The 10,462-nt window shown below is 35.5% G+C and overlaps 1 protein-coding gene across 2 annotated transcripts; it reads left to right on the top strand.

The window, feature by feature from the left end:
* The first annotated feature begins 292 nt into the window (after positions 1-292).
* On the top strand, positions 293-9,944 carry LOC102592748 (histone-lysine N-methyltransferase CLF-like). Of its 2 annotated transcripts, none has more exons than XM_006361674.2 (17): positions 293-539; positions 1,937-2,038; positions 2,157-2,482; positions 3,548-3,709; positions 4,331-4,415; positions 4,572-4,715; positions 4,864-4,911; positions 5,004-5,075; positions 5,347-5,966; positions 7,184-7,340; positions 7,457-7,677; positions 7,872-8,003; positions 8,223-8,313; positions 8,473-8,520; positions 8,597-8,725; positions 8,985-9,062; positions 9,142-9,944. In XM_006361674.2, the coding sequence occupies exons 1-17, from the start codon at positions 477-479 to the stop codon at positions 9,331-9,333; spliced, it is 2,670 nt and encodes an 889-aa protein (XP_006361736.1). In that variant the 5' UTR covers positions 293-476; the 3' UTR covers positions 9,334-9,944. The 2 variants fall into 2 exon arrangements, with proteins under 2 accessions (XP_006361736.1, XP_006361735.1); XM_006361673.2 differs by having other exon boundaries at positions 5,248-5,966.
* The last annotated feature ends 518 nt before the right edge of the window (positions 9,945-10,462 follow it).

The raw sequence follows: 10,462 nt of genomic DNA, 5'->3' as shown, positions 1-10,462 counted from the left end.
TAACTCGTTACGTATCTGATTCAAAAATATTGATCCATTACACTTATTTATTCTCTTTTACTTATATTAGTCTAATAAACTAAAAGTAATTTTCACATTTTATTTGTTCACTACTTTAGCAAAGACCAAAGAAACATAAGGTATGAAAATTCTACATTTGAAAAAATTTAAAATAGAGTAGTTGGTAGTAAGTAATAGTGACAAAAGAGAACTAAAGCTGTCATAAATAGGAAAACATAGAATTAAGAGCCAAACATATTTCTTTATATTTAGCAAAATCTTCACTTTAAAATAATTTAATAAATGCTCCAACCGAAAAGTCTGAACAGGAAAAAAAGAAAAGAAAAAGAAGAAAGAGATATACCCAATACTTTCTCTGTCGGCCCCTTTCCCTCCCAAACCTAGGGTTTTAACCCACACCGTCAAAATCCGATCCCTACCGGAGCTCCGTTGCTGGATCGATCTTGACACCGGCAATGTCTCCGGCGTCCGATAACTCCCTGTCGGATTCTCAAACACAACGTTTAAATGATCTTTCGGTAAGTCCAGTACATTCTGTAGTTTAATGGTTTCTTCAAATACATTTGATTATTTTCTAATGTTACACTGAATTTACGAAAGATCTATCAATTTATTTTGTATGATTATTGATTTTTGTAACTTTTATGGTGAATTAACACCTACATTGTGTTTCTATAGCTCCAGGTTTAGTCAACTCGTATTGATGGAACATAGCTGGAATGTTTTTATAAGTATAGATGGGAAGATTTAATTTTTTACGTGTTCTTTGTTAATTTTTTCAAAGGAAAAATGGTGAACTTTTGCCAGCTAGGCTTATGAAATGAAAAAAAATGTATTGCCAGCTATGTTTTTGATCAAGTTGAGGGGTGAATTTGTTTCATATGTTGTAAAAAGTTTGATGTTTTAATGGAGACACTGCTGTACTATGGAAGTTCATGGCTAATTCAGAATTTTGGTTGTGCAGTATAATTGTGAATCTTGCAGGATTCTTGTACCCTCAATGGACTTTTTTTGTCCATAGAGATAATATGAGCTTCTTTCCATAATTTAATAAATTCAATGTACATCTACCTTGTTTTTGAGAAATTAAATGTCAAAGACATTAGAAATCAATTCCAAGTAGGTAATATGAACCGTGGCGGATCAATGATTCTTACTGAGAGGGTTCGAAAAATGAATGTGCAGTGTTTGAGAATTGAACTTGGAACCTCAAGGTGAATTTTGAATTCCTTAAACACTAAGCCAACCTCTACTCTTGTGTTCAGGGGATTCAATATATATATATATATATATATATATGGAATTTTTTTAAATATTACCTTATATAGATAGTGTAATTTTTTAAATATTACCCTCTAGATGTACCCATTTATTAACTATGTCACACGTGGGAGGCTCTCCCTTCAAATTTTGAGGAAGGGAAAACATTTATCTAATCTACATTTGAGTATTTGTTAATTGTTAATTCTTTTTTTTAATGACCGTGGTGTCCGGGCTAGCTTTCGCGTACCTCGACTAATTCCACGGGATACCTGCCATCTCCCATCAGCAACAGGTACCAACAACAGGTACTTGGTACCTCTGTCCACCAAGACTTAACATATGAGAAGAATCACTTAGTTTTTTTTGTCTCCGCTGGATATTGGACCCGAGGCCTCATGGTTCTCAACCACTTCATTGACCACTAGGCCACATCCTTGGGTGTGTTAATTGTCAATTCTCTTGCTACCAATAATTCCATTTTCCATTTTCCATTTTTGTGAATATAAAATTGAAAAGGCCCGTGTCCAAATTTAGTGGAATAGCTATTGAGGAATCACCGCTCGTATGCAAATGAGGCATTGTTGTTGTTGTTGTTATTGTAAAATTGGAAGATTATTTTTCTAAGTATTTTGGGCTGTTATTTTCTTGACAGATTGTTTCTCCTGAAGAAGCAACTGTAGAACCTGATGAAGTACTATCAGTTATTGAATCTTTGAAGAGAAGAATTGCTTCTGAACGTGCTGATTATATTAAGGTGCTCTTTCTGTATTTCAGTTTGTTCTGCATTCTGCCCAACAATTAACCTGAATTTTGATTAAAGGTAACTTTACTATATTTGATAACTAATGAGACCTGTGTTCTTCTCCTCTCAGAAAAGGGTAGAAGGAAATACACAAAAGTTGGAGAATTTGACAAAGGATCTTTATAATTTGGCAACAGAGAGAAAATGTCTTGAAATTTTTGATGCTGACGGAAGAATTGATCTACTATCGAAAAGACAAAAGGATGCACTTGATATGCAAAATGGCGTTGATACCAGTAATGCAGATGATGATAGTAATAGCTCTGAAGATGATGGATACGCCACTTCTGCAATTCTTTTAGGATCAAGTATTGCAGTCAAGAATGCCGTACGGCCCATTAAACTTCCAGAAGTAAAACGCATCCCTCCATATACTTCATGGATATTTTTGGATAGGTATGTTATGTCTTCACAAAGTTCACATTTGCTGTTGAAGTTTAATATTTGCATCCTTAACAGCTTGTGGTTTCATGCACCCCTGCTATATAAGTAAAGGTTCCTCTAAAACTGTACATGTATTGAGAATAGCTATTAATCATTATTTCTCGTCTTTGATTAGCTTGTTAGCTGTTAATCTCATACCAAGAATAGGAATTTTTTATCCAATGTCTGTATTTTGTAGTGACAGCAATACAGACCCCATATCCTCTTAATTTATAGTCTATAGCAGCTTTGATCTTAATCTCTTGTATGATCTTTAGCTAATACTTTAATATTGTATACTTCAGGACTTCTTTATGATTAATTTTCCGATAGGCGTATTGATCAACTTCGATCCAGTAGTAGATTTAGTTGATTCTTGTGTTAGATTTGTTTCCTCCCTCTTCACAAAGAACTTTTCTTTTCTTACAAATAAAAGAATCATTAATGAACACCATGTTTGGTGTCCAAAATTATGTACAAGCTTTGCAATTCTGCTTGAGTGATACGCTATCTTCCACCAAGTTTTTTCAGCTATCCATACAACATGCTATTTTCTCTTTATTACCAAAAACGCAAGTGAAATAAAAAGGATCTTTTAATGCTTCCTACATCATTATCACAGTTAAGAAGAAATCTCCTATTCAATTTCTTCCATACACTCCAGAAGGGACAAAGTGGTGTCGACTTCCATGTTGCCTTCCGCACATCAACTTTGTTAATATATCCTTGTTTCACATAGTAGTTTGTACAGTCCCTCTTTTCTTGGAAGTTGCCTCCCAGAAGTCAGAATGGAAAAATTTGATTCTTTTCTTATGTGGATTATTATAATGGTTTTCGGCTTTAGGGCTGTCACGAATGTTTATATATTTCATTTTCTTATTTTTTTTAGATGTTGTCCAGAGCCAGGAAATTGACCCTAAATGTTAAATTTCCAGTAACATCACATTTTGATTGGTGTAGTGTCGAAGTGTTAATTATAGCTATTTGCAGTTGTATTCTTGTAATTTTAATTTTCTGGTCCTACCATGAGTTTTGCAGAAATCAGAGAATGACAGAGGATCAATCTGTGGTTGGTCGTAGAAGAATTTATTATGATCAGAATGGTGGGGAAACTTTAATTTGTAGTGATAGTGATGAGGAAGTACTTGAAGAAGAAGAAGAAAAGAAGGTGTTTGCAGAGTCCGAAGATTATATGCTGCGGTTGGTATAATTAAGCTATCTGAATTCGATTTTTCCCTTTAGTAGTTTTGTCTTTTGGTAAAAAGAGAAGCTTTTTCAGGGAAAACTTATTTTATTTTTTTTAGTTTCAAGAAAAACAGTGGGTGTCATGTTTTTCTCTGAAGGAGTAATCATTCTTTAGCTAGTCCATTGGGGTGGACCATAAGGAGGTTAGTACTAGAGAATTGGATCAATATTCCCCCCCAATGTTGTTCAATATCCCCATTGGAAAGATGCATCTGTTACGTATGCTATGGTTATTTTTTTGGGCTTCTTTCATACTTGTCCCTTCAGCCAAACTTAATTAGCGGCGCTAGCCCAAATATACAGAATGTATATACTAATTTTGTATATTATATGTATATTTATACTTAAATATACAAAACCTATACATTTGCTGGCTATTTTGTAAACTAGATCATCCAAAGGCATTGGACTGTAATTATCTCTACTTTTTTTTCTTTTTCCGATGTGTTGCTCTGTTCTTTAGGATATACTTAATGGTAAGCTAAATCTTGTTTTTGTGTACCTCTGAATGTAAAGCTGTTTTTATGTCACAAATGCAATGGTCAAGATAATGTATTTTTGTCTGCTTATTCACAGAATGACTGTCAAAGAAGTTGGCTTGTCCGATATTGTGTTGGATTTGCTAGGACAGTGCTTGTCTAGAAAACCTAGTGAAGTGAAGGTACACACGTGGTTTTGATATTTGTTTACTTTACTATTAGTGCCCATTATTATCTAATAGAAAACTGGTCATAGTGCGAACTCTGGTCCAGCTGTTTCCCATTTTTTGGTTTTTGCTGACTTTACAGAGATAAAACACCATCAAACATTTATACAGGCAAGATATGAAGGTCTTGTTAAGGAAGATGATGCAGGCACTTCAAAGAATGAGTTCACGGAAAGTTCTTTAGATTTATATCTTGCCAAAGATCTTGATGCTGCTCTGGATTCTTTTGATAATCTATTTTGTCGTCGATGTCTTGTGAGTATATCTTTGGTTATTTCTCTTTACTTTTTGTCTACCAGACCACCACATTATATGTTAGATCAAATCTTCTATCTCGCTGGTGTTTTGTTTACTACCACTAACTACTTGTAATATGTTCTCCTCATTTTGCCCACACTGGCAGGTCTTTGATTGTAGATTACATGGATGTTCACAGGATCTTATATTTCCTGTACGTTATTGGTCTTCCGACAGATGTTTCATTACCTTGGAACTGTGTGTACTCGAAATGGGATGCTTATGATGTCTTTTTACATTAATTAGGCGGAAAAACAATTACCATGGTACTGCTCCAATGCAGATATGGAGCCCTGTGGACCAAATTGCTTCAGCCTGGTATCTGTCTTCTCTTCTATTGTACAATGTCTGTAGATTGAGGATCAATTCAGCGTCCTGCTTTTTTTCTTATGTAAAAAATACTAGCATTTCAAATTAGGTATCTGTTTTGGTTTTTGTACCACTTTTTGGACCAACTACCTCCAAATCTTATTTTTTTTTATTTACCTAGGCCAAAAAGTTCGAAAGTAATGCTACAGTGATCTCTCCTCAGTGTGCTAGTCATGGAGAAAAATCCATTCTGCCATCTGATGTTGCTAATAATACTCAGATGCCAGGTAGGAAGCATGTATCAAGAAGATCGAAGTGTTCAAAAGGTGAAGGTGCTCCAAATGCAAAAAACATCTCTGAGAGCAGTGATTCAGATATTAGACCCGTAAATGATATCACTTCTAATGAGCGCTCTTCATCTCCATCAAAAAGCAAATCTGACAATAAAGATGGCAGCAACAAAAGGAACAGCAAGCGAATAGCTGAACATGTTCTAGTTGCCATTAAGAAAAGACAGAAGAAAATGGCAGTATTAGAATCTGACTCTGTTGCAAGTGAAAGCCTAGGTTTCAAAGATTTGAATCTTCACTCTATTTCACGGAAGGAAAACGAAGATGCGAGTCCATCTTCACAAAAAGCACAATGTCATAGTGCTAAAAGGTCTAGGAAGAAAAACTCTCCGGTTTTGGACAATAAAAATTCTTTGCAAGGCAAGGCTTTTGGTTGCAAATTGATGGAAGTTTCCAGTGCAAAGCCTGTGACAAATTGTGATGACACATTGGGGAAAAATGAATATGTGGGTGAGAATAACTGCAAACAAGAAATAGATGGTACTAAATCTTGGAGACCCATTGAAAAGGCTCTCTTTGAAAAGGGTCTAGAAATGTTCGGTAGAAGCAGGTCGGTAGACTCCAAAACTTTGATTTGCTATACTCTGCTCTTGCTTATTTGGCTTCTGTATATGTGGTGCATTTCATATAAGTTTTTGGTGTTTGGTATTATAAGATGTGAAGTTATTCACTGGCTCATCTCTTGCCTTCTGACTAAAAATGAAAATGATGCACTGCATTTTAGTTACATACCTTGTGCTAGCCTTTTGCTTTACACAAGTTGGTCTGGATAACACCATTGTCCAATACAGAAAAAAAGACATGCTGGCTTGGATTGCTTTTTTGATGTTGTGGATTCCAATCCCACAATGAAAATGCAGTTAACTGTTATGGATTGGTTTGATCCTGATGGTAGTCAGTAGGAAGACTATCTGCATTACCCATCATATGAGTACCTGTCCAACTTGGCCTGTTATGGTTGCCACCGATATAAGTGTGCACCAAGATTTTTGACTGCTCAAAGTATAAAGCAAGCTTCTTGTCACTAAATTGCAATCCTTTTTTTTTTTGATATGTCGCTAACTTGCCATCCTTAAATGAGAGAGAATGTAAATTTATCCTAGGGTATTGTAATGAAAATATATAAAGTATAAACATTGAATAAATAGATAATACGAAAAATAGCATCGAATCACAAGATGAAGGGGTGAGTATGAGAAGGAAATGAAATATAAATAATATAAAAAAAAAAATATTTTTAGAATAATAAAAATAAAAAAGAATTCAAAATAATAGAACTAAAATTAAATTGAAACAAAAAAAATAAAAATAGAAACAAAAAGAAGAAATTAAAAAGTAATCAACTGGTAATTACACTACCAGCAATTCACCCTGAAAATTGGAGAGTGTAATTACCACCTGCTAATTACATCCAATTACCTGCTGACCAAGTATCATGGCCCAACCAAGCATGATAGACAATGTAATTACACCCAATTACACCGAATTCAATTACTAGGATGACTTTCCAAACAGGCCCTTAGGAAATCAGGATTGGTCCAGACTTATTAAGATGAACTGAGACAGCCTAAAAGCTTTGTAATAATAAAAATACAGTTGAGTTGTTCAAACCACTGACCGAGAAAACCTATTGAGGAACTCTTTTGTGTTTCATCGGTCACGAATACTAAACTTTTTCCTTTGAATGATAAATTTGAGTGCCTTTGTCATTTGTATTATCACACCTTTGATTGTTAACCTTACTTATGAACTTTATTTGTTATACAGCTGTTTGATCGCTCGAAACCTCATGAATGGTTTGAAGACATGCTGGGAGGTTTTCCAGTACATGAACAATTCCGGGAATAAGCTATTCTCAGGCACAGGTGATGGGATGGATGGCATTCTTGAAGGTGGTTCCAATGGTGATGGTCAGGAAATCATGGTCAGTGTTTGCTTTTATTATTTATATTTTGCTTTATGTTCTCTTGGTAAGGGAAGTTGAATCATAGCCCACTTAGTTAAATCCTGTTGTGTTAAAAGTTTCATGATATATTTTAGGGTAATGAACCTCGAAGAAGATCCAGATTTTTGCGTAGAAGAGGCAAAGTTCGCCGATTAAAATACACGTGGAAATCCACTGGATACCATGCAATTAGGAAACGGATTTCTGAGAGGAAGGATCAACCCTGTCGGCAGTTTAATCCATGTGGCTGTCAAGGCCCTTGTGGAAAGGAGTGTTCCTGCATTGTAAATGGGACCTGCTGTGAAAAATACTGTGGGTAAGCCATCATTTTTTTCTTGAAATTATATGAGATTCTCATTTAACATTTGCTTTTTACATATCAAAAAAAGAGATTGCTATGAGATGCCATGAGACAAGACTCAGTTTCTTTTGCCATACACGTTGTAATCACTGATTTAATGCTTTGATTAGCTAGTGATCCTTGAATGCTTTGCTATTCTTGTTTCGTAGATGCCCAAAGGGTTGCAAGAACAGGTTTCGTGGTTGTCATTGTGCCAAAAGTCAGTGTAGGAGCCGTCAATGCCCTTGCTTTGCTGCTGGCAGGGAATGTGATCCTGATGTTTGTCGAAATTGTTGGATCAGGTGCGCTCCATTAGTCATGCTGTTATTTTCTGCTGCTTTCTAGTTCCCGAAAGTTGTTAACTTCTTAGTACTTGCTAATCATCTTGTCCTTCTAGTGGAAAGTTGTCGTGGCTTTACCCCTCAAATCTCACCTTTACCAAAGTGAACGAACTTAATTTTAGCACTCGATCTTTTTTTTTTCCTCAAACAATTCATGTGCCTGTTATTTGGATTTCCCAGTTGTGGTGATGGTACGCTTGGGGTTCCTCTGCAAAGAGGTGATAGTCATGAATGCAGGAATATGAAACTACTTCTCAAACAGCAACAAAAGGTACTTATATTTATTATTTCTTCTTGAAATTGGTGAAGGTTTACCACGTAGACAAGTAATATGTTTGTCTTACTTTCCTTTTTAGTCTGTTTAAAAAGAATGCGTCTTTCCTAATTTGGCAACTCTAGGCTGATGATGATGCATTATGTTCGTCTACAGGTACTTCTTGGAAGATCTGATGTTTCTGGCTGGGGGGCTTTCTTGAAGGTAAGATCTGACAATTGATGGGATACATATAGCAGAAACATGTTTCTTTGGGCCTAACTTTAAGCATTAATTTCAGAATACTGTTGGAAAACATGAATACCTTGGGGAGTACACAGGTGAATTAATTTCACACCGTGAAGCTGACAAGCGTGGCAAGATTTATGATCGTGAAAATTCTTCATTTCTCTTCAATCTTAATGATCAGGTATGAGATATGAATACCTCTATACTCTGCTATTTTGTATTTAGTCCCAAAAACTCTCATTAACTATGTCATATGAGTCACTTGTCTTTTTTCCTTCTGCAAAGACTTGTGATTGTGAAAAATCTACATTTCTCTTCAGTCTTAATTATCAGGCATGAGACATGACACCCTCTATACTCTGCTCTTTGTATTTAGTCCTTCAAATTAACGGTCTCATCCACTGTGTCATATGAATCACATATCTTTTTGTTCGCTGCAGTTTGTGCTTGATGCACACCGGAAGGGTGACAAACTAAAATTTGCGAACCATTCTCCTGTTCCAAATTGCTATGCTAAGGTAGTTAGATTTACATAAAAAAATTCCAGGTCATGTTAGAATTCCCGTTTATTTATTGCTGATATAACTCTTTTGATAGGTCATGATGGTGGCTGGAGATCACAGAGTTGGTATCTTTGCCAATGAAAGAATTTGCGCTGGAGAAGAACTCTTTTACGATTATCGTTATGAGCCAGACAGTGCACCCGCCTGGGCAAGGAAGCCCGAGGCATCTGGTACTAGGAAAGAGGATGCTGCTCCTTCAAGTGGTCGTGCTAGGAAGCATACATAATTGAGTGCCCATTTAACTGATTTTTTGATCTGTTAGTTCTCATTCTTTTGCGCAACTCATCATTGATGACCACCAGATAGAGCTTCTAATCATTCCATTCCTGGAGAGGCCATTGCAATCTCCATGTTAACTGATTATAGACTTTCTTTGTTTTGGACAAGGCCATTATCAGCTTTGAGTATATTCAAGCGGGAAAATGATTATAGGCTGAGTAGCTTCATCAAACATTGTTTTTCATGTAACAGAGAATGCACATTGATCAATTATTTTCCCAAAATCATCTTGGAATATCGTATCTTGGGGGAAATAGGATGTCTATCATCCATGAAATTTATTGATCGTCTTGTGCTGTAATAGTAATTTTTGTTCTATTGCATAAGACCTGGATGAGAGCATATACCAGTACAAGAGAAACTGGTGAAATTCAATACTGGTTACTTTTACATCCTCATGCCTCAATGGCCCCTAAAGGTGAAGATCTCTTTTCGACTAGCAAGTTTAGGTTCTAAGGGTATGTTTGGTAGGAAGGAAAATGGTTTTTGTTTTTTGGAAACAAGTGATTTTCTTACCTCATTTTAGTGTTTTGTTAGTAAGAAGAATAAATTATCCAATCTTAATTTCGTCATCTTTCGCTTCAGTCTTACTTAACAGGCAGGAGACATGACAATTGTTCTTAGATGAATTAATAGAGATTTATTTTATTCCAAATAAGCTAGTGCTACAAGTCTTAGTACAAACAAAAGAAATAAAAAAATTTTCTTATTTATTTATACACATGCACCGACAGTTGTATAAAAAATATTAAAAAATATTTATACACGTGTCGGTGTGTGTATCACCACACTACTTGAAATTGGGTCTTGGCTCCACGTTGGCATAAAAGGTGCATGAAAATACAAAAGAAATTAATTGGGAGGGGGAGGGGGATAATAAGACCCTAGTTAAGTTAATGTGTGTCGCTAAGATTTTGGTTATAGTTCAGGGGGATACTTATGTCTTATCCCAATATTTAAGGTGTGCCGCTAAGATTTGTCTTAGTTTTCTTTATAGTAAAACTAGTTTCTGAACACGCGCTTTGCACGCGTATTACATGTGAATTTTTATGAATTTGTTAGAACATAAAAATTCT

The sequence above is a fragment of the Solanum tuberosum genome, unplaced genomic scaffold, assembly GCF_000226075.1.
Source record: "Solanum tuberosum cultivar DM 1-3 516 R44 unplaced genomic scaffold, SolTub_3.0 scf00368, whole genome shotgun sequence".
NCBI classification, from domain to species: domain Eukaryota; kingdom Viridiplantae; phylum Streptophyta; class Magnoliopsida; order Solanales; family Solanaceae; genus Solanum; species Solanum tuberosum.
Note: the sequence above shows the minus strand (reverse complement) of the source record. Positions and strands in the feature narration are given on the sequence as shown.

What these genes read in the sequence shown, in the direction of transcription:
- LOC102592748 (XM_006361673.2), top strand. Translation starts at nt 477, where the DNA reads ATGTCTCCGGCGTCCGATAACTCCCTGTCGGATTCTCAAACACAACGT. An exon ending in AACGTTTAAATGATCTTTCG is followed by an intron (nt 540 to 1,936) that starts GTAAGTCCAGTA and finishes TTTTCTTGACAG; the next exon opens with ATTGTTTCTCCTGAAGAAGC. An exon ending in GAAATGTTCGGTAGAAGCAG is followed by an intron (nt 5,967 to 7,183) that starts GTCGGTAGACTC and finishes TTTGTTATACAG; the next exon opens with CTGTTTGATCGCTCGAAACC.